Source organism: Microcaecilia unicolor, chromosome 2 (genome assembly GCF_901765095.1).
Source record: "Microcaecilia unicolor chromosome 2, aMicUni1.1, whole genome shotgun sequence".
Lineage (NCBI taxonomy): Eukaryota > Metazoa > Chordata > Amphibia > Gymnophiona > Siphonopidae > Microcaecilia > Microcaecilia unicolor.
Genome location: NC_044032.1, coordinates 501,554,918 through 501,582,656, shown reverse-complemented (window position 1 = coordinate 501,582,656; position 27,739 = coordinate 501,554,918). Strand labels below are relative to the sequence as shown.

Sequence of the window (27,739 nt, the reverse complement as noted above, 5' to 3'; positions counted from 1 at the left end):
GCCTCCCAACCACCAGCCCCGCCTCCCACCACTGGCTCTGGCACAGACCGTATAAGTCTGCCCAGCACTATCCCCGCCTCCCAACCACCAGCCCCGCCTCCCACCATCGGCTCTGCCACCCAATCTCGGCAAAGCTCCTGAGGATCCATTCCTCCTGAACAGGATTCCTTTATGTTTATCCCACGGTTGTTTGAATTCCGTGCGCCGAAAAGTGGCCTGCGATGGTGTAGACATGTGTATTGGAAGCGTGCAGGTTCATTTTTCAGCGCACCTGCAAAAAAGCCTTGGGGGGGGGGGGGGGGGGCCGAAAATGGATGTGCGGCAAAATGAAAATTGGCGCACACCTATTTTGGGTCTGAGACATTTCTGCCACCCACTGACTTAGCGATAAGGTGTCACATGTTAACCGGACTGTATATTTCAACGGTTTTTATTGATGATGTACCACGTCAAACAAAACCAATAAAGTCAAACATTTTGTAAACATTCAGTCATGTCATAATTGTACATGTGCATCTAGTCTAACATCATCATCATTATTTTACATCTTTTCCTCCCCCTTCCCCCCCCCCCCAACCTCCCCTTTATTTTACTCCATTACCTTTATCTACTTATTTCATGGTAATTATACTAACAATACCTATTATAGGTCTTAACCGGTCCAAAATCCGGAATGTTAACCGGGCTGTAATCGTCAGTGAGCGCACAATGCCAATTACCGCATGGTTAGCACCGTGCCTAGATTGTAAGCTCTTTGAGCAGGGACTGTCTTTCTTCTATGTTTGTGCAGCGCTGCGTATGCCTTGTAGCGCTATAGAAATGCTAAATAGTAGTAGTAGTACTGGACATGTGTACAAAACGAAATTACCGCCTGGGCCACGCGGTAGTTTCAAATTGGCGTGCATTGGACGCACGTAGGCACCTATGCGACTTAGTAAAAGGGCCCCAAAGAGCATCAAGAATTATTCAAATAGTGGTTGATAGCTCTGTATTGATCCACAGTCCAACACCACTTTGAATACCATGTGCCTTTCGGATCATTCCATCTTAAAAAAATTAGAACTAGGAAAGGTACAGAGAAATTAAATCCACATGATCAAAGGGAAAGAAAAACTTCCCCTATAAAGAAAGGCTAAACAGGTTAGAGCTCTTCAGTTTACAGAAGAGACAGTTATAGAAGTCTATAAAGTTGAGAATGTGGTGGATCAGGTAAACTGGGAACTACGGTTTACCCTTTCAAATGGCCCTAAGAGGAAGAAACTCCATAAACTAAATTAGTTCCCTGTTTACCTGATAGGTGCTTGTTTAAAACAAAATTGGTGCGACTCAGTTACGAGTCACCTTTTTTTTCTTAAATATCCCTGCAAATGTATAGTCCAATATCAAGCTTCTAAATATGTATATTTTGAACCTGTTTAGCTTACCACTTTCCTTGCGACTAAACAGATTGCTGCTCCACTTTCAGCTGCTAGAGAGACACAAGTTACTACTACTACTACTTATCATTTCTAAAGCGCTACTAGATGTACACAGTGCTGTATACTTGAACATGAAGAGACAGTCCCTGCTCGACAGAGCTTACAATCTAATCAGGACAAACAAGCGATAAGGGAATATTAAAGTGAGGATGATAAAATAAGGGTTCTGAACAAGTGAATAAGGGTTAGGAGTTAAAAGCAGCATCAAAAAGGTGGGCTAATAGCTTAGATTTGAAGACGGCCAGAGATGGAGCTTAACGTACCGGCTCAGGAAGTCTATTCCAAGCATATGGTGCAGCAAGATAAAAGGAATGGAGTCTGGAGTTAGCAGTGGAGGAGAAGGGTGCAGATAAGAGAGATTTACCCAGTGAACGGAGTTCCTGGGGAGGAATGTAGGGAGAGATGAGAGTGGAGAGCTACTGAGGAGCTGCAGAGTGAATGCACTTATAGGTCAATAAGAGGAGTTTGAACTGTATGCGGAAACGGATAGGAAGCCAGTGAAGTGACTTGAGGAGAGGGCTAATATGAGCAAAACGACCCTGGCGGAATATTAGTCGTGCAGCAGAATTTTGAACAGATTGAAGAGGAGAGAGATGGCTAAGTGGGAGACCTGTGAGAAGCAAGTTGCAATAGTCTAAGCGAGAGGTGATGAGTGTGGATGAGGGTTCTGGTGGTGTGCTCAGAAAGGAAAGTTGTCTTGTTTAGATATTTAGGTCTCTGATAGTCAGGTCTATTTCCTTTCGCTGGGGTTTACTAAGCTGCTAGCATGGCTGGCTCTGCACTAGTGCCGACACAGCCCATTCACTTTGAATGGGCTGCATCAGCATTGCCGTGCGGAAGTCATTAGCGCGGCTTAGTAAACAGACCCCTTTGTTTTTGTTTCAAGTTTTGCTGTTATCCTCTGAAATTTAAATCTTGGATCCCAGCACTAGTGGACTTGAGCTATTTTCTTGCTTTATATTTTTGGATAATCTTTTTCAAGTAGAAATGCATATATTTTACTTTGCTGTACAAGTGATTATTGCTTTGTTAATTATGTAAAATCTTATAAATAATTAAATAAATGGGAAGAAGTATTTTTTCATTCAACACATAATTAAGCTGTGAAATGTGTTGCCAGAAGATGTGGTCAAGGAAGCAGGCATAGTTGGCTGGCAGGGCTCAATCCCACTCCCAACTACATACTTCCAACTTTATTTCATACACTGCCTATAAATTGTTTTATCTAGGCAGTTCACAATAAAATTAAATAAAAGAAGAACAGAAGGACAAAGACACTCCAGGTGCAGCTATATGTCAAGATTGTATACTGCACAGGACGCAGATTAATAATTAAGGGAATGAGAGGACTCCCATATGAGGAAAGACTAAAGACAGTAGGGCTCATCAGCTTGGAGAAGAGATAGCTGAGGGGAGACAGGGCAGATATCTATAAAATCCTGAATGGACCTGGAATAGGTAAACGTAAATCGATTGTTTACTCTTTCAAAATGTACAAAGACTAAGGGACACTCCATGAAGTTACATGACGGCACATTTAAAATGAATGGTACTCTTTGTCAAAACAAGTGGTAAAAGCAGTTAATGTAGCCGGGATTAAAACAAGGTTTGGACAAATTCATGGAGCAAAAGTCCATAAAATGTTATTAAGGCAGACCTGGGGAAAATCACTACTTATCACAGTGATTAAGTAGCATGGAATCTTGCCACATTTTGGGACTGCCAAGTACTTGTACACTGGATTGGCCACTGTTGGAAATAGGATAGAACATTAGATGGAACCTTGGTCTGATAAAACAGGGCAACTCTTATGTTCTTATGCTATACACAAGACCACACAAGTACACCCTGCCACATCATGGTCAAATCCCTGTTATTAACGGTGTGTCAGAGAATGGCAATGTTCTGAAGGAAAAAAATTATATGATACAATCGGCTTTTCATAAAAAGCTATATGAATAATCACATCACATTCAATTCATTTTGGTTTAAAGACCACATATGTCCAAAACATAGCAGGTATATTGTTGCTGTAATGCATTCATGAATTCAATCCCACTCTGCTGAAAAAGTGTTTCCACACCTCTTAATCCAGCTTTTCTTACCCATGGCCTCCTGCCAATTTAATATCCTTGTCTCCTTGATTTTTCTCTAGCTTTACCATATTCTCTTATTTACTTATCTTTGCCTCTCTTGTCTCCAGCTCAGCCTTTAACTAATATTCCTCCAAGCTATCCAATCATTCATTTATTGCCCTTGACAAAGGCTCCTCTTCTCATCACCATCTCATTTTGGTTGGCATACCACAGGAATATGTTCTTGGGTTTTGGCCTATTTTTGTCTACGCTCACTCGCTGTGTGCTCTCATTTCTTTCTTTTTGTACTTACATCACTCATATACTAAAGATGCTCATATTTCTCCCTCTCCCTAAACCCTGTCCCCTGCTTCTTCCAAACGTTTATGCTACCTCTCTGTAGCATGAAGGTATTTTTTTTATAAAAATGTGCCTAGGTTACAAAATCAAGTATGCACCTACTTAGGCACTTTTATAGAGACACGTAGGCACCTATACTAGCATTAAGTGGCAGAAATTGCACCATGAATCCAGGCATATACATTTATATTTGTATGAAAGCAGGTTTACATATCTGTACATAAGAAATCTAAGTACATACATAGGTTAGTATATTTTATAATCAATGCATGTACCTGTGAACTCTGCCCTTGTTTCACCCAGACTACTCTCCTGGAAACATCTATAGTAAAAGTATACGCATTCGTGCCTGGCGCTATTTATAACAGGCATTTTACCACGTGTGAAAGTGAATTTATTAAATTATCCTCTACATCTGGGAGCACGCTCATTAATGCTTAATTTGTCTCTGTGTTTTCTTCTTGGTTTTCTTTTCAACTTAAAAAAATATATAATAGTGTTTAAAGTTCACTCTCCTGTATTCAGTTGACAGCAATTTTTTAAGTGTTGACTGCTGCTGGCTACATTAGACCCAGATATTGGATATCAGGTCACGTCCAAGCACCGGCACTGAACATCCAAGCATGATTGGCCAGGAGAAAGCCTCTAGCACTTATACGAGTCTCATCCAATATTCAGCCAGGACTCAGATAGGCAGATCCCAGCTGAATATCAGCTGGGATCCACATACAGGGATCTTTCATGTGGCTGATCTCCTTTCAAGTCCCCCCATACCTCTCCTGCCCAGCATGGCTCCAGGTTAAAAATGGTGGCGCTAACCCTTAAAAGTAGTCTCTACAGATTAGCAACCCTAGCAGTAGCTCCAAAAGATTACTATTAGGGTCAGCATTGCCATTTTGAACCCAGAGCTAGACAGGATGAGAGTGGAAGGGGACCTGACCAGTCCCACTAGACCATCAAGCATCACCTCCAAGTAAGTATGAGGGGTAGCAAAGGGTCCAGAGGGTGGATGGAGGGATCGAGAGTTTCAGAACCAAGGGGAAGGGATTGGAAAGCAAGACTGGAACCAGGGAAGGAGGGGAGATCAGATGCAAGGGGGAATCCAGGGGGGTGGGTTAGGGGATTAGAATATCAGGCAGTATCATACAAGTTTTGCAGGTGCCAGCTGATATTCAGTGCCGGCACTCACATAGTACCAATTAAGTGCCGCTGAATATAAGTGGCTAGCCTACTCAGTGTGATTTAAGTGGACAAGGGCTTCAACTGCATGCTTAAACCATGCTGAATATCAACCCCCATAAACTCGGGCATTTCAAAACAATAGTTCAGTTTGCAAAAAACATTGCAACACTATTAACAATAACTAGGATTACACATATGTATCTAATTCTTAATCCAGGTTATTCTCCTCTCCTTGCATTACTAATGCTTTTGTGTCCTGTCCTTCTCCAAAAAGGACTCAGAGTTACTTAGACCATCATATCTAACTATCTACTGAAAACTTCAAAAAAACACATAGATATAATCAAATTACAACTAATTGTCTAAATACTCACCATGCAAATTATGACCTCTACAAGAATTTCCCTTCTTAACTATAATCCTAAATAAACTAACAAATTCATCACCTTGAAAAGGGCAAACACATTTAGTGGCAACCCTGTAGCCATGCCATCTACTCGACGATGTAGGCCTAACCAGCAGTCCAGTCTCTGCCCACCCAAAAGTATAGACTGAATCAGAAGTCCATTCACCAGGAGACCTCTCAACTCCTTGGAAAGGAGAAATCCATCTCTAGCCTACTTTGGCCTCTCTACTGCTAGGTCCTCTTTGGGGATCCCCTCCTTGATCACAGTGATTCCCCAAATCCATGGACACCCTTCCACTCTGTCCTAGCTAAGTCCAAGAGGGTTCCAGTTCTCCCCTCCAGGCCCCCAAAGGCCAAATGAGTCAAATTTCCCTTCTCTTAGAGCTGGAACTAATACCATGCTCCTAAGGTATCACTTATGCAAATTATATGCTAATTAATGTTCAGTTCAGTCTCCCTTGTGTCTCCTTTTCCTCGGTCCTCCTGAAGATATCCCTTTCTGGAATGGGTTAGTCCTCCCCTGCCACCTTCCATGTAGTCTTCTACAATGGACTACTACCATCCCAAGCAGGGTCCCAGGTGCTCACCCTAACGATGGTAGTAAGGTCTATAACTTTCTTCTTATATGCAGCTGGAGACAACTCACTACTCTAGGGAACCCCTTTCCCAGTGATGGGACATAAACCCCCGTCACAAACCTCAGTGACCCAGGACTTAACAAAACAGCCTAAAAAGAATCATAATCAATAAGAGGATGAAAGCATACTAAACCAACACTGCCATGGTGATGCTGAAGTTTACACAAGCAACAAACAAAAAAGAGAAAAAAAAAACAGTCCTCACAGATTTGCCAAGGAAAGCAGAGCAGTGATGGAGGGGGAAAAAACCCTTGATATCAGCACCAGAGAAGAACCTTACATTTAAGATATCTTTTAATTGTTCCAACAAGAAATGATACACAATATAGTAACTCAGCTACAGATGATGGTGGCATAAAGGATAACCCTAGAAAAAGAGTAAGGAAGGACCACTAGCCAACCAATAAGCAACCCAAAACAAGAGGTAGGTATAAACAAGTTTATTGGATATCAAGAATCAGACACAGCAAATCAAACTTAACAAAGAACCATGTTTCAGCAAACCAGTGACTGCTTCAGGAGTCAATATGTCTGATATGTTTGGTAAAAATTTTGTACAAGCACTGTAGTTCCAAATGAACATGTGAGGTGCTCTAAGAGACACTGTGTCCACCAATATGCATGAAATGAAAACGCCATGCATATACAAAAAGGATAAGACTCAATACAGCTGTGTTTCGGCAAATGTCTGTGTCAGGAGTCACATAATACGAAACAGCCACAGAAGGTGATCTCTCCACAGGAGAAATGAAGAACACCAGGTACACACAGTGGATCCAAAAAAGAGTCCTCTCTCATGTAATGTCTTCCCAAACAATGTCTTTATTAAAATCAATAAAAGCCCGACACGAATTGTGTTTCGGCCACACTGGCCTGCATCAGGGGTCTATAAATAAACAAATATATTGACATAAATAACTAAACATAATACAACAAATTTAAAACAAAGCTGATAAGTATGTTTTTAGAGTATCATTGTACTTATTATAGTCATCCTTTTTTTTTGTTTTAAATTTGTTGTATTATGTTTAGTTATTTATGTCAATATATTTGTTTATTTATAGACCCCTGATGCAGGCCGGTGTGGCCGAAACACAATTCGTGTCGGGCTTTTATTGTGTGTACCAGGAGTCACATAATCCAATAACTATGTCACTCAGGATTAGTACTGAGTGTCTAAAATGATAATTCATACAGAATCAACAGTAAGGAGCACTTCAGTGTGTAAGGTTTGAAATTCATTGCCGATAACTTACATGCTGAAGCACTCCTTACTATTGATTCTATATGAATTATCTTTAGAAACTCACTACTGAACCTGTGTAACAGTTATTGGACTACGTGGCTCCTGACGCAAGCATTTGCCGAAACACTGCCATCTCAAGTCTTATCCTTTATGCCACCATCATCTGTTATCTGAGTTATTATTTTTGTGTATCATTTCTTGTTGGAACTATTAAAGTATATTTTAAATATAAGGTTCTTCATTGTTGCTGATATCCATTTTTACTCCATCACTTCTCTGCATTTACTGGAGCCTACACAACAGTGAGGGATATTTCATGAGGACAAAGCACAGTGCAGCAATCTTCTTCCACCTGCTTGCAGCATCAGCAAATCTGAATTTTATTTGCAGGTTCAAATTCGCACCAGAATCCACCACACATCTTGTAATGCCTAAATCCAGAGACACCAAAACAGAAAGGTGAACCACACAGAACAGAATCAAAAGATGGAAGAGGAGAACAGGAGCCGCAAATTTTGGAAAACATAATCCCTAAAACCAATAAGGGGTTTATCATAACTGCCTATACAGAGATAAAGCTCATATGTCTGTTTAAATAGGTTTTATCTATAACCATGTTATTTTATTTTACACAAAGGATAAAAAAGGGGCTTAACATAAATAACGGGCTGCATAACTTGTGTGGCAGGTACCTAAGGGGCCCTTTTACAAAGGCGCATAATGGCCTACGCGCATGCAGCGTACGTCAAATCGGCATTACCACACGGTTAGCGCATGTGCCCGGTGGCAATTCTGAGTTTGGCAGGGGCCAAAAACCCATGGTAGAAAATAATTTTCTATTTTCTACCGCAGGGGTGTTCCCGGCGCGCGTGCTGGATGGTTACCGCGTGGGTATCACTTGAGCTCTTACTGCTAAGTCAATGGGTGGCATTAAGGGCTCAAGTCATAAAAAGACATGCACTGGTTTTAATTTTGCTGCAGGTCCATTTTCCGGCCCAAATGCGTTTTCCAAACGCGGTGGAGAAATGGTCCAGAGCGCGTCCAAAACACAAACTCACACTACTGCAGGCCACTTTTTGGCACACCTTTGTAAATGGGCCCCTAAGATATTCTGATTTTTAAGTATAGGCATACTTTTCTTTTGAAAATGATTCCACATAAAGTACACCTATTTGTTTACAATCGTTTTATAAAGTCTGTGTATAATTCCAAACTCCACCTCAGCTTCACCCCTGGGAACATCTACACTAATATCAGGTAGATACACTTAAGCATATAGGGTGTATGCACATAAATTTAAGTGGAAACACTCTGATAATTTTAGTAAAGGCCATTTCTGTGCATGACCCTATTTTTTGTGTGGAAATGGCTTTTAAAATCACCCCTACTACTGTTTCTTGCTGTCAAAATACCCGTCATATTAATATTCCAGATTTTCAGGTTCCAATGTAGAATCATCTCCCTTCTATTTTCCAATTCTGAGCGACTGAAGGTATAGCAGCCAACACCAGATGTCTATGAACAATGTCCACTGCACTAACCACTAGGCTACTCCTCTACTTTATTTATAGTTTTATTTATCTAATATACTATCCTCTCAACACACTTGGATTTTGGGGCTCTTATCACATGGAATACATATCTCCTTTACCACCACAAACTCCGCAACACTGTGAAGACACATCTGTCATTGACACCCTATCACTACCTTTGATGCCACATGAAAAGCTTCAGCCTTCCTGCTGATCCATGCCTCTTCTCTGTCCTGTTCTCTGTTGTTACCAGCTGTTTGGTATTCACTGAACTTATTACTCTTACTTTCAGTGTTTTCCATCTTCTTTTTTCCTGTGGCTTTTTCTCCTACTTGGATTATTCAGCACTTTGCCCTCTCAAATGCTTACAAAAACACAGTGACTATCCTTTCTATTCTCAAGGTACTCTGTCAGCCTCTGCTTCACATTCTTCATCACTTTCTTTTTAACTATAAGATTTTGTTCACACTTTTAAATATCAGCTTTAAATGCATTCTAAGCCCTCATTCCTGATTACCTTTCTTCTATTGCTCATTAATAGCCATCCCTTCAATCAAATATCCTCTTCTTATTTACAAGCTCCCTTTTGCTTGGAACCCAATCCGTGAAATAGGTCTCCCTCAAATAGGTAAGATGTCCAACTTTGTCTACTTGGACTGGCCTATCCAGAATTTTAAATATTAATCCGTTTCATGCATCATATAACTCTGAATGATACCTTGGTCTCGACACACAAAAAAATACTAATAGCCTTCAACAATTAGTATCATGAAGGATTTTTTAAAAACTTACCATCAAGAATTACACTGTTCGCTTCTTTAAAAACTAAATAAAAGAAAGAAGCTGGCACCTTGATTTTGACTGCCGGATTCAGTATAAATAACATAGCATCAGCGAGGATGGCAACTATGGAATTCTAACTCTATATGTTCGGTCATCCTCTGATTCATCCATGATACACAAAACAAGGAAAGTAAGGAAGAGATTGGGAATTAAAATAAACAGTAAGTCTGACTTCTGTGGTAAGTAGATTAATGGATACACTTTTAAAACAGAGAATAGTAGAGTTTTTGGAATCCAATGGAATACAGGACCCAAGGCAACAGAGGTAGGTCTTGTCAGACAAATCTGATTGATTTCTTTGACTGGGTGACCAGAGAGTTGGATCAAGGGTGAGTGCTAGATGTGGTGTATTTAGATTTTGGCAAAGCCTTTGACATGGTTCCACATAGACAACTAATAAATAAATGGGGCCTCGGTGTGGGCCCTAAAGTGACTGAATAGGTTAGGAACTGGTTGAGCGGAAGGTGACAGAGGGTAGAGGTAAATGGAGCTCATACTGAGAAAAATGATGTTACCAGTGGTGTGCCACAAGGTTCGGTTCTTGAGCCGGTTCTTTTTAACATTTTTGTAAGCGATATTGCTGAAGGGCTATCTGGTAAGGTTTGCCTCTTTGCAGATGATACCAAAACCTGTAATAGGGTAGACATCCTTGATGGTGTGGATAACATGAGGAAGGACTTAGCAAAGCTATAGGAATGGTCTGTAATTTGGCAGCTTAGATTTATTGCTAAAAAATGTATGGTCATGCATTTGGGCTGCAAAACCCGAGAGAATGGTACACTTTAGGAGTAAAGAACTTTTGTGCACAAAAGAGGAGCAGGACTTGGGTGTGATCTTATGTGATGACCTTGAGGCCAAACAGGTAGAAAAGGTGACGGCGAAAGCTAGAAGGATGCTTGGGTGTATAGGGGAGAGGACTGGCCAGTAGGAAAAAGGAGGTGATGATGCCCCTGTATAAGACTCTGGTGAGATCTCATTTAGAATATTGTATATTCTGGAAACCACATCTTCAAAAAGATATAAACAGGATGGAGTTGGTCAAGAGGGCAGGTACTAAAATGGTCAGTGATCTTCATCATAAATGTATTGGGACAGACTTAAAGATCTCAATATATATTCTTTGGAAGAAAGGCAGGAGAAGGGAGATATGATAGAGAAATTAAATACCTATGGGGCATAAATGCACAGGAAGCGAGTTTCTTTTAATTGAAAGGAAGTTCTGGAACGAGGCGGAATAGGATGAAGGTGAAAGTGGACAGACTCAGAAGTAACCAGAGAAAATACTTCTTCACAGAAAGGGTCTGCGTACATGAAAATAAATGTTATGTATTTTCAATATTGGCCAGTGTTTCAATAAGAAACACCAAAAATTCATTAATATGGGTCTATAATTTTGCCATTTTCCAAAAAATATGGGTATTTTTACAACTGATTTCACTACAAAAAAAATAGTTGTTCTCATGCTTATGCCACTTGCATGTAGTCGTTTGCTCAACTTTTAATGGGAATGTCTGGTTATCCATTGAATGTGATAAGGATAGGAAAGGTGGATCTCGTAAGAGAGGGGTTGTGTTATGGGAGAGTAAAATCAAAACATTTTAATTATTTTCATTGGTTGTCCTGACTAGTTTGCATTGTTTCTTGTTGCCAAAGAACTATTGTGGATTGTCCTTTTCTGCTTTGAATAAACAGATTTACACATAAAAATAGTTGTTATGCCATCTGTAACCAAAATTCTGCAGATTTTGTTTGATAAACCTTAAGGGGAGGGAAGGTATTTTCAGAGTTCTCAGGCAGCTTACAAATAAGGATGGGCAGTTGTTTCAAATAACTATCATATGTCAATAAGAGTATGCATTATGGGCAAAATTCTATAAATGGCGCCTTAAAAATCAGTGCCAAAAAACCAAGTGCTTAGCGCAATTCTATGCTTAGTGGCTGCTCTTGTGACTAAACTTTAGGCACATCCATGTAGGCCACCTAAAACCAGGCCTAAATACCTGCACCTAACTTAGGCGCAGATCAGGTGTATTCCATAATAGTGTGCATAGTTTTTGAAACACCCATGAGCCACCCATTCAACACCCATGGTCACTCCCCCTTTTCGGCTGCGCACATTAAAATTTATGTACACCACTAGTAAAACAGGCCCGTTTCTGACACAAATGAAACGGGCGCTAGCAAGATTTTCCTTGGAGTGTGTATGTTTGAGAGAGTATGTGTGAGATTGACTGTGTGTGAGAGAGAGAGAGAGTGAATGTGCAAGTGTGTGTGTGTGTGACAGAGAGAGAGAGAGAGAGAGAGAGAGAGAGAGAGAGAGAGAGTGAGACTGCTGGGTGTGAGTGTGTCTCCTCTGTCCCCCCTCCAGCCACCCACTGATGCTCTTCTCTCCCCTGCCCCCCTCCAGCCACCCACCGAGTCTCCTCTGTCCCCTGCCCCCCTTCCAGCCACCCAGCGGGTCTCCTCTGTCCCCTGCTCCCCTCCAGCCACCCAGCGAGTCTCCTCTGTTTCCTGCCCCCCCTCCAGCCACCCAGCGATTCTCCTGTGTCCCCTGCCCCCCCCCTCCAGCCACCCAGCGATTGTCCTATCTCCCTTGCCCCCCCTCCAGCCACTCCTCCACTTTAATCAGCATATATTAAATTCCCCCCATGTGCTTCAGAAAAGCACCGAGCACAGCCAATATAATAAAACGCACCTCCAACATTCTGAAGCCGTAGTTCCGGAACGTTGCATGAATGCTTCAAGGCTTGAAGGCTTCACGTTCTCGGCTTCAGAATGTTGGAGGTGCGTTTTATTATATAGGATGTTATAGAATATTCCTAGAAAGTTGTGCCTGTAAATTCTAATTAAAGCCAATTGCCACTAATTGGTTAACTACCAATTATCGGCGCTGATTGGCTTGTTAATTAAGTTGTGCATACAATTTGACCATGCAGACAAATTAGCATGCACAACGTAAGGTGACATTTATAGAATTTGGGGGGGGGGGGGGTACCTGCATATAGTGCACACACTTAAAGAAAAATGCACATTATCCCCCCAGATTCTATAAAGGTCGCCCAAATTTATGTGCCAAAATTTGGACATGAACCTGAGATGCACATGTAACTTAATGGTTAATGATCCAATTAATGGCAATAATTGGGCATATCAATTAATGACACCAATTAGCACCAAGCAAGATTTGCATATACAACTGCCTATGTGCAATTCTATAAAGCACCATGCCTAAATTCTCTTACACAAAACCAAAAAGGGGGTGTGGCCATGGGAGGGGAATACACATTCCTAAAAGTTACATACAGTTTTACATAATTGGGGGGATGCACGCACAACTTATGATTGCCGACATGAAAATCAGCGCTATTCTCTAAAAAGCGCTTATCCCGGAGTACCCTTTAAAGAACAGTGCTGATTTTTCTCAGCACCCAAATTTGGGCACCATTTACTGAATCTAGCCCATGTGCACATAGAGCTAGGTTCTATATGTGGTGCCATAAAGAGCGCTGTTCTATAAGCCACACAAAGTTGGGCACGGTTTGCAGAATAGCGCTTATGCTACCTTTAGGAATCACGACTAACTTTAGGTGCGGCCATGTGCACCAGCTGAAATATGATACAAATGTATGTGTCTATATTAGGCACAAATCCCTGTTATTCTATAACAATGTGCTTTAATTTTAGGAATGCCCCCGCCCCTGTTCCACCCATGCCCCTCCCATTTTTGCACCTCCTTTTTTAGACTGAACGTAAATTTTAGGTGTGGATCCCGTGCCTAAATTTATGCATGTAAATACCAATAAAGTTTAATTAGCTCCAATAATTGCATGTGCAATTTTTGGCAACTTTTATAGAATTAGGGGGATAATGTGCACTATCTGCATATACTGTGCACTTGAAGGCATAATATTTGCACACAGTACACACTCTTTTTGAGAAGGTGTGCATGTGAGAAGGTTTACACTTGTGTACTAGTTCACGCACAAAAAAAACCCACACAAAAATTAAAATGCTACATTTTCAAAATGAAACTCTCTACAAAATGTCCTTTTTAAAATATACCAGCACAGAAAACTGTAGAAGCAAAGATAAACAAATGAAATCAGCACACATGCTTTTCCCAATGAATACTTTTACCCACGTGGAAAAGAGGGTTGAGTTTTCAAAAGAAGCTTTTGCATAAATACATCTATCCATGTAAAAGCCCCTGGAAATCATCATCCCTTTGATTTTCCCTTTTTGCATTTTAGTTTTTAATTGACTGCTATATTTCACTAATGCTTATAGCCATATAATCTCTCCCCAAAACAAGACAGCCATTTCTCACCCTCATACCCTGGTTTACATGCCATCAAAATTGCTCCCTTTTGACATTCATAGTAACATAGTAGATGATGGCAGAAAAAGACCTGCATGGTCCATCCAGTCTGCCCAAAAAGATAACTCATGTGCTACTTTTTGTGTATACCTTACCTTGATTTGTATCTGTCTTTTTCAGGGCATAGACCATATAAGTCTGCCCAGCACTAGCCCCGCCTCCCAACCACCAGCCCCTTGATTTGTATCTGTCATTTTCAGGACACATTCTGTGCCTGCAAAAAGCTGCTCACACCACTCTTCTGTCCTGGATGCTTCTATCTTCCCCCATTACCTTGTTATTTCTGTTTTTCTTTCCATGCTTAACACTTCGGCTAATTGTACTCATTCTGATCTCAGGTTTTTTCTAAATCGGTGGTTCTCAACTTTTCTTCTGTTGAGACACACCTGACAGACGATGTTCATTTGTGTGGAATGCTGAATATTAAATCTACAGCTGAGCTGAACAAAAATAAAATCCTAAATATTTCATTATGAACAATGATGCAAGGGAAATATAGAATGTTCTTGAACAGAATGTATTTTTTTAATACTGTTAAAATGATCAAATTTAATTTTTTCTTACAGAAAGACTGTATACTAACTGAGACTAATGTGTAACATACAGCTTTCAATATGAGGTTGACTGGTAGGCAAATAACTTATTCAAACTTTTACCCTTTACAGAGTACAGAGCTAGAGATATTTCCCTTACAATTTGTCATATTTAAATTCTGGTGTCACCTCAGTAACACCACCACAAAATTCCTCCATTGCCAGATCCTGTAGTTACACAAAACCCTGCAAATATGCTACCCACAACCTATGAACAGTAGATCTGCAATATTTCTAGTTGAGGCTGGTGGCAGTACTGTAGTTATCGTTGGGAGTATTGGGGAAGTAGAAATACAGATCAGTTAATAGGGATTTCAAGTACCTGACTTCTCTGGGTCTCCTCTCTCCCCTGCTTGCAGGCACAGAAAGTTCTTAGGTAAGCACAGGCTTGCTGTAATTTTGTCAAATCTTTGGTGACACACTGATTGAGAATCATCACTGTTCTAAACATTATTCAGAGCACCAGCAATAATGGTGATATTAGATCAAGAGACATAATATTTGATACTTTTATTAGATACAACATTGGTGGTACCAAATTCAGGGGTAGCTCAACTTTTAGGCAGGGCTGGGCAGGTGTATGGGGAGGGGTGGGGCAGGGGATGCAGCTCCAGTCAAAGCTGAGCATTAGATCCTGACAAACACATAGGTAGAGAGTATGTTTACCAGCACGAAAGGGGGTGTTGGGGTGATTATGATCACCGGGAAACCCAAGGGGCCTGAAAATTAATGGGAGGAAAGGGGGAGCAAGGTTTAAGGCTAACCTAGGGCGTCTAATACTCTTGCACCAGCCCTGGCCAAGTTTCATATCTGAAGAATGCTTGGAAGTGGTTAACATTTATTGATTCAAAAACTTATATTCCGCTCTTGTCAATCCATCAAAAATGGGCATATCCCCTTTACCACCTTTCTGTGCTGTGTCAGCATGACTCATCCATACATATGCCTCAGCTTACTTTCTAAATTCTCCCACACATGCCGTGTCTACATTTCTTTTAAAATTGCTACTTAACATGAAAGATCCAGTTACAAATGTTTTATGTGTATTATTTTTTTTTAATTGCTTAGGTATGAAAAGACAGCAGCAAAAGTAGCCCTTAAAAAGATGTTGAAACACTAGTGAAGCATCTCAATACTCAGCTTACCTCTCCCAGCTGATCCGCATCACATCAAAACTCAAGAGTTAAAAAAAATGATGATGTTTCACATAGCACTGAACTATGTTATAAACATTGTACTAATATGTCCACATATATTAAACAAGATAAAGAATTTAGAAAATAAATAAATAATAATGGGCTGTGTTTTAATGGAAATTAACTGCACTGGATGGAGACTTCTTGAGAAATGAAAGTTTTCCCTTCCTAACATAAATGAAGCCAGTGCTTATTTCAGGCATATCTCCCAAAAAAGCAGGGCTTCAGAAGCCCCCCCCCCCCTTGGAGAACACGTGGTATTCATCATCACTAAAAATGGATCAATTGCCCAATTCGTATTTTTAGCCCTTGTATGACCCAATTACTCTGATCTTCCCACCCTTCCTTGACAAAATATTTGAATGCAACACTGTTGGAAACCACCAAGAGTCTTGTCAAACTCTGCCTGATGTTCTTAATGTAGCTCTACGATTGCGTTTTCTGCACGCTGCACTACTAAAACTGCTGATCCCCAGTAAAGCTGGAGAGTTCCGGTTGATCAAATTTCATGATGCGGCTCGATCCACTGCACGACTTAAGGGTGATCAAATGACGACACAATCTGAAGATTCATTCTTGAATGGTATTGGCTGTACCCTATGTTAGTATGCTGATATTATGCAAATCAGGTTCTTCTATACTGCAAATACACTTGCTATTTCCGCAACGCACAGCAAGTTAGTACAGATAATAGATTCTCTCAAGTTACTGGCATACGCGCCGTACTGGTTCCTTAAATCATTGTCCCACACTTTACCATCCATTTTTGAAACGTACATAGGTTATTGCACATTACAGTATTTAGAAGAAGGCTCACAATCATGCGTTAAAATGCCTATCTTTGCATCAACGAGTAAATCTTTGAAGCTCCTGAATCTGCTATAGAAGACTTGAGATATGAACATAGACCCCTCCCTTATATACTGATGTATCAAGTGCTAATACAAAGCTTAAGAAAGCTTGAGACTATTTCTTCCAACTCTGGTTGTTATCTTGCAGCTCTCATATTCTCTGAAAATTCTCTAGACATCTATCCCACGAGTTCCAAACTAAAAAGCCACAAGGCATCAGATTTAGCTATAATTGCATTTTCAGACTAGCACTGCAGCAGGATGCCCTTTTATTGAAAACTGCTGTTTACTCTCCAAGGATGCTAGACTAGAAACATTAAGTGCTACACAATCCACTAGGAGAAGGTAGGATGAAAACATTTCACTAGGTTACTTTTATACTGCAGCATAAGAGAAAAAGCAGTACAATTTTTGTTCACTTCCCAGGAAAAAAAAAACACCTTGTTTTTTTTTTTTAATTTAAAGAGATCGCATGCAGGTACAGCATAATTTGTTCTTTTAACATGATAAAATAGTTCTGAACTAAAAATTCGTTTTAGAAAACATTTACACGTTACCTTCAGTCACATAGTTGTGGTCTCGAAGAAAGCTGTGGTTAATTTTTCGTGTGTCAGTGTCCTCGCCCATTTACAGCAGGATTACTCAGCATGCCTCTCCTCCGCAATAGACTGATAGAATCAGCAGAGGTCGTCACAAGAGCACCATCCATGCTGCCACTGCCTAGCAGAGGCGAAGGACAGACCAGGCTACTAAGCACAGCATAATGAAACCAACCGATAGGGCACAGCTTTGGCAAAAAGGAAAAGAAATAAAAAGCTCCGATACATCAACAATGCCAAAAAAAATAAAAACCCCAGCAAATAAAACCAGCCTTAAAAAGCAGGACGTTGATGCGTCGGTTTCTGAATAACAACCACTTCTCCGTCAGTTTTTTTTTTTTTAAGTCAGGTAATTCTTTAACAAGCTCCCGTGCAGAGTCCGCTCCCGGCGCTCTGGGCTGCTGTGGAATGTTGGTCGATGCCAGGGAAGTGGAGTGGCGTGACGTACTGCAGCAAAAGCAGCCCGAACAGCTCTCTACGCTTTCTGCTGCTGCTGTTCCTGCTGCTACTGCTGTCATATGCTTCTGCTGCATCAGAGCAGGCCCCTCCCAGCCAGCCTCTAGCTACCCGAGCTCTCAGGAGCCGCATGTGGTAAAGTGAAAAATGAGACTGCAGGTGAACTACTTCAGCTCTCCTCTTTAGACATGGGATATGCAACAATATAATAAGAAAATGTTCAGGCTGAATAGCAGGCCATCCAGGTTAGCCTTGATGAGCTCACAGCAAAATAATGCAGTGGTGTATCAACAGCCACTATGGCCATCTAAAGTATTACAGTGTGCCACCTTAAATGTTTTAGAAAGAACATATAACAGTTTTACACCATACAGAAAGGGAAAGAGAAAGGGGATGAGATTTGATACATTCTGTGCAAAAAAAAAAAAAAATCAACATTTTGAGCAAAACATTTCCAAAACTCTGTGCACAAAGTTTACAAATTCTGCAAAATTCTGAACACAAAATTTGCAAATTCTGCAAGTTTGGCATAATTTAACCAATATCACACCCCCTCTCCCTGTACACAGATACCATCCATATTTTCCAAGCACCCACAGAATTCACCTTTTTTTTACAGCCCCCCCTCCCTGCACCCACACATCATCCATATTTTGTCCAGCCCCCTGCACCCACACATACCATCCATCCCTTTTATTTTTTTTACAGACCCCTCTTTCTGCACAAACACATAGCATCCCTTTTTTTCTCAGCCCCTCCTCTCCCTCCCTGCACCCACACGTACCATCCTCCCTTATTTTTTTTTACAGACCTCTCTCTTTCTGTACAAACACATAGCATCCCCTTTTTTCTCAGCCCCCTCTCTCCCTCCCTGCCCCCACACAGAGCATTCCCCTTTTTGCATCCCCCACCTTCCTTCATAGCATCCCCCTCCTCCCCACAGCATCCTTTTTTTTACAACCACCCACAGCATTCCTCTTTTTTTTACAGCCCCACCCTCACCCACAGCATCCCTTTTTACAGCCCCTCCCTCCCCCACATAGCATCCCCTTTTTCTGCAGTCCCCTCCCTCATAGCATTCCCCTTTTTTGCAGTCCCTCCCTCCCACAGCATTTTATTACAGCAACTCCACATCATCCACTCTCCCTTTTTTTTTACAGCCCCCTCCCTTCCTCCCTCCAGCCACTCACTCATGATGTAGGAGGCGGAGAAGGAGCTGCAGCAGGAGAACCTCTTTGGGGCAGGAAAGAACCCTCCTCTTTCCTGCCCCGCTGCCGCAGCTCTCTCACTGGTGCCGTCCTTTTTTCAAATGGCCGCCAAGACTTCAAGAGGTAGTCTCACGGGATTACCACTTGAAGTCTCAGCTGCCATTTTGAAAAAGCAATGCACCAGCAAGAAAGTGGCAGCAACGGGGTAGGAAAGAGTGGGGTTCTTTCCTGTCCCCAAAGAGGCCATTAGACTACCAGGGCATGCTGTGCTCAGGTAGGCCGGGTCAAAGCAGTGGACAGGGGAGGTCGGGTGAGTAAGCGGGCAGCCGGAGAGCGCAGGTTCTGCACAGAAATGTTGAATTCTGCACAACTGCAGAATTATGTGCAAATTCCAGAAATTCCAGCAGGAGTAATATTATATATACAGGTACCTGTACTTATTTTGTATTTGGAGCAATAGAGGGTTAAGGGATATGTTTACCCTAATTCCCCTGTTCTCAGGTTGCTACACTAAACATTAGGCAACCAAAAACCTGAGGTGGCAACAGGCTCTAGAACATGTCTTCCATTGGGAGATGCGGACTGGAAAACAGAACAAGGTGGATTGCTACAGATCCCGACACAATACACACTATCAGTGACAGCTCACCCTTGAGTGGCTGGTAGGGATCCTCAAGTCCCACCAGATGAAGACATCCTCCAAAGGCAGCCAGACTCCCTTCTACTGAGCGTGACGTTGGTGGCAGCATTCCTGGGCCACCAACGCTGGCACTCTGTGCATGTGTAGGATGCTAATAACGCTGCCAGCTGCCAAATTTAGTAGAAGGGAGTTCTGTACACCTATGGAGGAGGTCTTCAGCTGTCAGGGTTTGGGGAGCCTTGCCAGCTAAATGTATTTATATTTTGAGATGGTGGTGGAACACTAGGGGAGGGGCATAGAGGGCCAGAGATGGAGAGGAAATATCATGCCCACCCATTTTGCCTGCAGGCCCACCCAAAAATGGTCATCTGGCTACACTACTGCATCACCCAGTCACACATGCAAAGTACTGAGCCACCCTCGCCAAACAAAGAATAGCTGATTACAAACTAGAAATAGAAGCATGCAAAAACTAAACTAGAACCATCAGACTATGCATTCAGTGCAATGAGAAACTGAAACAGAAATGCATTTCCTTTAGCACTGTAGACAATGCAAAATTAACAGAAATGCACATTTTCCAAATCTAACAGAAAATCAAACAGTCCCCACAACGGAATGAATAGCAAAAAGTCTGTATAATCCTGAGGAAAACAGGAGTAACGGTACCTACAGCAGTAAAATATTTTGTATCCTGCCACCAGGCAAGAAATGTGATCTCATGAGCGGGGATATCCTCAATATGCAATTAAGGCTGCGTATAAGCGAGCTAAATATGTACATCAATGTTGGTTTAACCATGATCAGAGTGAGACAACAACCCAATGAACTCATTAATTGTGTGCTTCCATTCTATAAGCAGACCAGTATGATTCAGCAGATTTTGCTGAAGCACTGGTCAACTTTATCTTTGCATCCGGCATTGAATGTGAGGCCTCGGTTCTCCTGTACCCGAGATAGAAATATTGGAGAGATACTGTCAAGGAAGAGGTTGATGGTGCCAGTGGGACAGGAGACACCGGGGGGCCACACGCAATGCGGTTCGTGTGTGTACTGCAAGTATGCCATTTGTACCGATCGGGTGTGGGTTCAAGTTATTGGGAAAGATTTCTATTTAAAGACGAAATCAGATTGCAACAGTAAGAATGTTGTCTACAGGGTGGTTTGCCCGTGTCAGCGATGGTATATCGGGGAAACTACACGGAAAATTAAAGCGCGTATTGCGCAACATCTCAGCAACATTAGGTTGCAGAAAATAGATACTTTGTTAGTTTCCCATTGGTCACAAACAGGTCATGTGGTGGATGATTTAAGATTTGTGGTGCTAGTTGTGTTGAAGGGGACAGGAAGGAACTGTGAGCGGGAGCTAATTAAGAGAGAACAAAAGATGATGGTTTGAATAAGGAAGTGGATTGGCCACTATTGATGACGCTATAAAAGAGCTGCGTGATCAGTGGCATAGTAAATATTTAGTGTGAGTGGTTACACCGACCACAGAGTGTTCTCTTGGTGTACCAAACTATTATATGAGGCTATTTAAGGTATTTATAACATACTGTGTGTTTATGTAATTGAATATGGTGGATTGTATCAGAGTAATGCATTATTTTTGTTGTTTTACAGCAGGTCTCCTGAAGAAGATGAATGAAACACGGCCAGTGTTGAGACCAGATCTTTGTTTGTAAAGAGAGTCTGGGCTATCCAAAACCCGATGTGGAAAGAGACCGGATCTTTGTTTGCAAAGAGAGTTTGGGCTAACCAAAACCCGATGTGAAAAAGAGAAGGGAAGACTGTTCGTTTGTTAACGATTGTGTCATTGTTTTTCATCATTGGACTGAGATTGAATTGAAAAGAAAAACCCTTTGGAACATGGTCTTTTGGGACACACTGAGTGGACAGTGGACATAAGGAGGTTTCACGACTATGTATGTCGTATGGTGTGGACTATAAGATATGTGGAACAATTGATGTAATTTTCAGTCCTGCAGTTTGTAAAAAAATTCTTTTGGGGAATTGGATGGTTATGTGTGTGTGTTAGTGTGTATAAACGATTAAGAGAGGGAGTGTGAGTAGCCATAAAGAGCTGCTAAATAATGAAAAATAATAATCTTGTAGTAGTCTATTTAAGAGTAGGTAATACATGTTTGACTTCTTATATTATATGTAACCCTTGGTGTGATTACGTAAAAATGCATTGAGGGATAAAAATGATGTGACCAACTACAGACCAGTAGCATCAATTCCACTGATTACTAAATTAATGAAAGGTATGGTAGAACAACAATTTATGTAATTCCTAAACTCCTTCTCATAACTCACAATCCGGTTTCAGACCCTGTTACAGCACTGAGACAGTCTTACAACTTTAATATCTAATTTTAGGAGATAAATTAGTAGAGGCAGAAAAATTCTTATCCTACAATTTGATATGTCCAGTGCCTTTGACATGGTATACCATGATATATTAGTGAGAATATTTGACAACATGGGAATATGTGGCAGAGTCCTTCAACGGTTCAAAGGTTTCCTCAAGTTAAGAGCATATCAAATGAAATTCACAGGTCTCACCTCCCCATCATTGACTCCTGTATGTGGTGTGTTACAAGGTTCTCCATTATCTCCTATCCTCTTTAATATCATGGCCCCACTAGGGAGAAAACTATAAGAAAATGGTTTCAGCATCTTTATTTATGCAAACGACATGACCATTTACTTACCTTTCAATAACGATTTAAGTGAAATGTTGAATATTGTTAAAGCAGGACTAGACCTGATAGAATCGTGAGCATCCACCTTCAAACTAACTAAATGGGGGGGGGGGGTGGAATTCCTAGTCCTTACTGATCCATTCCAGTCGTACCTTGCCAAATAATTTGTTATAGATCAATGTGATCTCCTACTAGAACAAAACATGACAATTCTACGTATTACAATGGATCAACACCTTTCTTTTGATCTGCAAGTGATAAAGTCTTTAAAACTTTATGGAGGTTAAAAAGAATTAGACTCCTTTTCTCAAAAGACATTTTCAGAAACTTAACCCAAACCCTAGTACTATCCCAATTTGATTACTGTAATCCAGTGTATGCAGGATGCAAGAACAGGGTCAAAGAAACTACAAACTGCCCAAAACACTGCCACAAGATTTGTATATAACATCTCATGATTTAACAAGGCATCACCACACCTTTATTCATTACACTAGCTTCCGATCAAAGCCAGGGTTGCCTTCAAATTATGTCTTTGCATTCCAAATTATCTATGGTATGGCCTCTGACTATGTGCTCCTTTTGACTGACCTCCCTATGTGTAATTCCATCCCTAGATCCAGAGAACTCCTAATTCTCCATCATCCAAATTGTAAAAAAAACTGTTTACAAAACGGTCCTCTATGCTGACTTCTCCTATCAATATTACATTACAACATATAATAAAAGATAAATATTCCACTCATCAGACTAAATAACAAGAAAAACTAATTTCCTATATCCTCAAGCCCACATCAAGAGGGGAGAACCCACAGATGATAACATATTAGTAACAATATACCTAAACTAAATGAGCATTTTTCTTAAACCTCCATTTAGAAAACCTAATTATTTCCTATGACCTTTAATTCTCTTGGTTGCGTCTCAAAAAATAAACTCCATTCCGTTAAAGGTAATTAAACATTTACAAGGATATTTTAGGAAAAAAAGTAGCACCAAGAGTCAACAAACGTGGGTTTAAAAGCACAAAAATGCTCTACGCCTTAACTGAGTGGCCACTGAAACAAAAGGAAATATATTATTTTTTTTTCCACAGAATTTTTCATTTTTCTTAGGAAAATAATTTTCAGCACCAAAAACTTATCACTTTCATTAAGAAAAGTAACCAAGTGTGTAGCTCGTGAAGAAATAATATCTTGAGTACCTTCAAGGAATACAGTAAGATTAACACTCGAAGGTTCCAACTGTTCTACTTCCTGCTGATCCAATTGAGTCTTTTCTTTTGTGGCAAATAACAACAATTAATTATACAAAAGGTTTCTGAATTGGCAAACCCCAATATCTCCTTGAGATATTTCCGAAATAATATCTCAAGAGATAATAGATAAATAGATGGAAAATTCAGAAGTCTCAAGTTGCAGGCCCTTCTAGCATTCTCTACCAATTCAAATTTAGAGTGTCCCACAAGAAAATCTTTTTCAAAGAAGCTGAAGTGACCTGCAACAAAGAAACCTGATGTTGTATACCAGAAACTTGTTTACCTAAGATTCCTAAATTAGAATCCACATTTTCAAATTTCTATGCTACTTGCTCGGGAAAGACAGCAGTCTGAGTTACAACAGATTTCAACATCCCCTCCATTCAAGAATTTTAAATCCATAAGTCCTTAAGAGTCATTTCCTCATCTTTTGGGAACACTTCCATTTGAGGAACAACCACTTTAAATTTGTCAGGAATATCAAATCACTAGTGGGTTCCTCAACCAGCTGCCCAGACAAATGGGGAACCTCTATCTCTAGGAAGTGAAAGAGGGCTGGAGTTCTGTCTGAAAGACTGACAGAAATTTCAGTCTGACACAATACCTGAATTCCAGCGATATCATTAGAAACTGCTGAAACAACATTTTTATCCATCTGTCCTGACGCTGCCGGCAACAAAACCTTACGCCGGACAGACACTTTATACTTCTCCATATTCAGGGAACAATTAAACTTAACTCCTCAGAACTCCAAGGGGCAAGGTGTGTTTTGGCATGCGCTAAAATGCATTTTCCTTTTGTTAAGGGAAAAGATCCCCCCCCCCCCCGAAGATGTCGGGGGAAGTAGGCTGCCTTACTGCCCGCCAAACAGCCTCAGCCCCGGAATCTGGCCAAGATAGCGCTACCACTCCTACACAGATATCCAAAGCAGGAGACCTCCAACCAGTGGCATTCCTAGGCTGCCTGACACCCGGGGCAGATCGCCGATGTGCCCCCCCTCCCCCCCCGCTGGCAAAATTACACCCACCCCCCCGGGTGCATTTTTACCTGCTGGGGGGGGGGGGGGTGCCGTGCGCCTGTTGGCCGAGTCCGCTCGTTTCCTCCCTGCTGCTCCCTCTGCCCCGGAACAAGAAATAACCTGTTCCGCGCAGAGGGAACAGCAGGGAGGGAATGAGCGGACTCGGCCAACAGGCGCATGGCATCCCCCCAGCGGCATGCACCCGAGGCGGACCCCCCCCCCCCCCCTTGGTACGCCACTGCCTCCAACAGTTCTTACTACTCCTATCAAATGTACTAATTAGTGGAATCTTCTTCCAAGAGCTGTTAGATCTGAACATGATTACAGTTGCTTTTGGAAATTATTAAAACCTTTTATTTTCAAAAAGTTCCTACAACAAGATAACAGAAGACAGGAATAACCACTTTTATGCAAAATGCTGTTTCAAACTTTATCCTGTGTAACTGCTTATAAATTTGATGTTTGTTACACAATATAACCTTGTAAAATAATTCATAAACTAATTTTTGTTAAGTTTCATATGGCCATATACAAAAGATTTATGCAACATTTTTCCTTTATCAGAAGATTTATAACTATAATATGTATGTACTAAATTGTCTGGATTGCAAGCCACATTGAACCTGATCTCTGTTTGCGATAATGTAGGATACAAATATCATTATAAATAAATATAAAAAAGTTCTGCTATATTAAAACAAACTCTAGGATGGCTTAGACATCAGCCAAAACAAGAGATACAGTGTACCATCCTCCCTCCCCATATCCTTCAATTCCAGGCTCTGGTTTAATTACCCCAGGTTCCACAGTATCCTATGACAAACCATGATCCTCACATAAATACTCTTCAGTAAAGAATTTATAGCTAACATTTGTATCATCAAGAAACTTCAAACAGCCCAGAATACCGCAGCCAGACTTGTATTTGGAAAAACAAAATATGAAAGTGCAAAACCCCTAAGAAAGAAACTGCACTGGCTCCCACTCAAAGAACGAACCACGTTCAAGATATGCACGATAGTTCATAAAATCATTTATGGAGATGCCCCGACCTACATGCTAGACCTCATCGACCTACCTCCTAGAAATGCTAAAAGATCAGCCCGCACATTTCTTAATCTTCACTTCCCTAGCTGTAAAGGATTAAAATACAAACTAACACATGTGACCAGCTTTTCCTACATGAGCACACAGCTGTGGAATGCACTACCAACAAAATTGAAAACAATTAACGAAATAACCAACTTTCGCAAATCTCTGAAAACCTCTCTCTTTAATAAGGCCTACCACGAGAATCCGTAGCTTAACTATAACACTTCACCATTCCAACCTGACTCTGGACCAGTGGCGTAGCCAGAAGGCAATTTTTGGGTGGGCCAACAGGTTGGATGGGTGGGCACTAGAGTTGCCAACTTTTTTGAAAAAGAAAAAAACAGCAAACCTGATGCACCCATGCTCTGTCCCTACCCCACTCCCCATAACTTCAATGAGGGTTGCAGTGCAGGCTTCAGTGGCTGCAGGCCAATTGAGAGCTAAGGGAAGTACAATAGACTGCACTATTCAGCCCCACTGAGCCATGGTCCTCCAACACATATATGGTATTGAAGCCAAACACATTCTGCATCCAGAGAACCTCCTGGCCGTCCACCAACAATGGATATAGAGCACAGCAAGGACAATTCTCCATAAAACTCATCATATAAAGAAATTTTGTTTTCTAGTGTAATCTCAATTACAGACATATTATAAATTAACTTTAAAAAAATCTATAAAACAAAAGTCACTCAGAACCTAGAGCAAATCTACCATGCCAACACTAACTTCCAAAAACAAAGATCCTACCTATGAAAAAGAAGTGCCTTAAATATTATAGTAGGGCCCTAAAATACAAATACATTTATCAGGAAAGCTGAACAAGCCAAATTACTACAGAATGCTACATGGAAACTTCATGCTAACAGAATACCTCAGTCACACACACAAGACACAAATGCCAAATACAGAATAAGTGACCACAAACTCTAGAAATATAAATTAAACGGAAACCCCAAGAAACTAGACCTTGCATGTAGTACAACACCAGAGAAACAAGAAAGAAAGGCACTTGCTCCTGTGCAAAATATAAAGATGGCACATGCCAGGGATGGTGTTAGGGGATGGAACTAGGGCAATTGTGCTTGGTTCCTTGGCCAGAGAAAGCCTGCATGCTGGAAGCTGAAGGAGCAGCCTGGTAATGGACTTTGGGGTCCTTTCCTAGATTTCTGTCCTGGACCCCAGCCATGTTTACCATCAACTTTGGCAAGATGTACATTCCAAATCCAACATATTATATTCACAACATTGAAAATAAAATATTTTTTATACCTTTTGTTGTCTGGTCATTTTTTCTCAAATCATATTGGTCCCAGTCTCTGGTTTCTGCTTCCCTCTGTCTTCTCTTAACTCACTTGCCAGGGTCTCCTATTTGACATTTCTTCTTTCTTCATGTCCATCATCCATCTCCCATCTCTGTTTTCCTATATTTCCTTGTTCAGTATCTCCCCTGTGTTCATATCCCCTCATCCATCATCATTCCTCTGTGCACCTATGCACCCCATGCCCAGCATATCCCTTCTGCATTCCTATTCTCTCCCTTGTCTGGTATCTCCCCCCCCCCCCCCCCCGTGTCCATATACCCCCTCTCCAGTGTCCAGCATTTTATCTCTATTCTATACCCCCCCCCCCCTTTGGTCAGGCATTACCCCTCTGTGCCCATGTGCCATCCCCATACAGCATCTCACATTTGTGTCCCTGTCCCCATGCTCCCACCTAATGCCCTCATCTCCCTTCTGTATCTGTATACTTCCCTAGGTCCCCTTTCTCCCTCCTCCACACCAATGTGTCCCTCTCCTCTCTGATCCCACCCCCAACCAGCTTCTCTTCCTCTCTTTCCTTCCCCTTATGCATCTGGCTCTTTCTCCCTGCATCTCTCTCCCTTCCCTCTGCATATCATCATCTGCATATCCAGCACCTCTCCTTCAGCCCCCCCCCCCCCACACACACACACGTCCAGCATCTCTCCCTTTCATCCAGCC

At 41.3% G+C, this 27,739-nt stretch overlaps 1 protein-coding gene across 2 annotated transcripts in view; it reads right to left on the bottom strand.

The window, feature by feature from the left end:
* The window catches only part of PPP2R2C (protein phosphatase 2 regulatory subunit Bgamma), a 411,371-nt gene that overhangs the window by 259,235 nt on the left and 124,397 nt on the right, over positions 1-27,739 (bottom strand). The window contains exon 1 of one of the 2 annotated variants that reach the window (XM_030191169.1): positions 17,336-17,786. The exons of the other annotated variant lie outside the window; for it this stretch is intronic. Within the exon in view, the coding sequence (XP_030047029.1) occupies positions 17,336-17,405 (70 nt within the window). The 5' untranslated portion in view covers positions 17,406-17,786. Of the gene's footprint in view, positions 1-17,335; positions 17,787-27,739 lie in introns of those variants that run through there. 2 annotated transcript variants of the gene reach the window in all.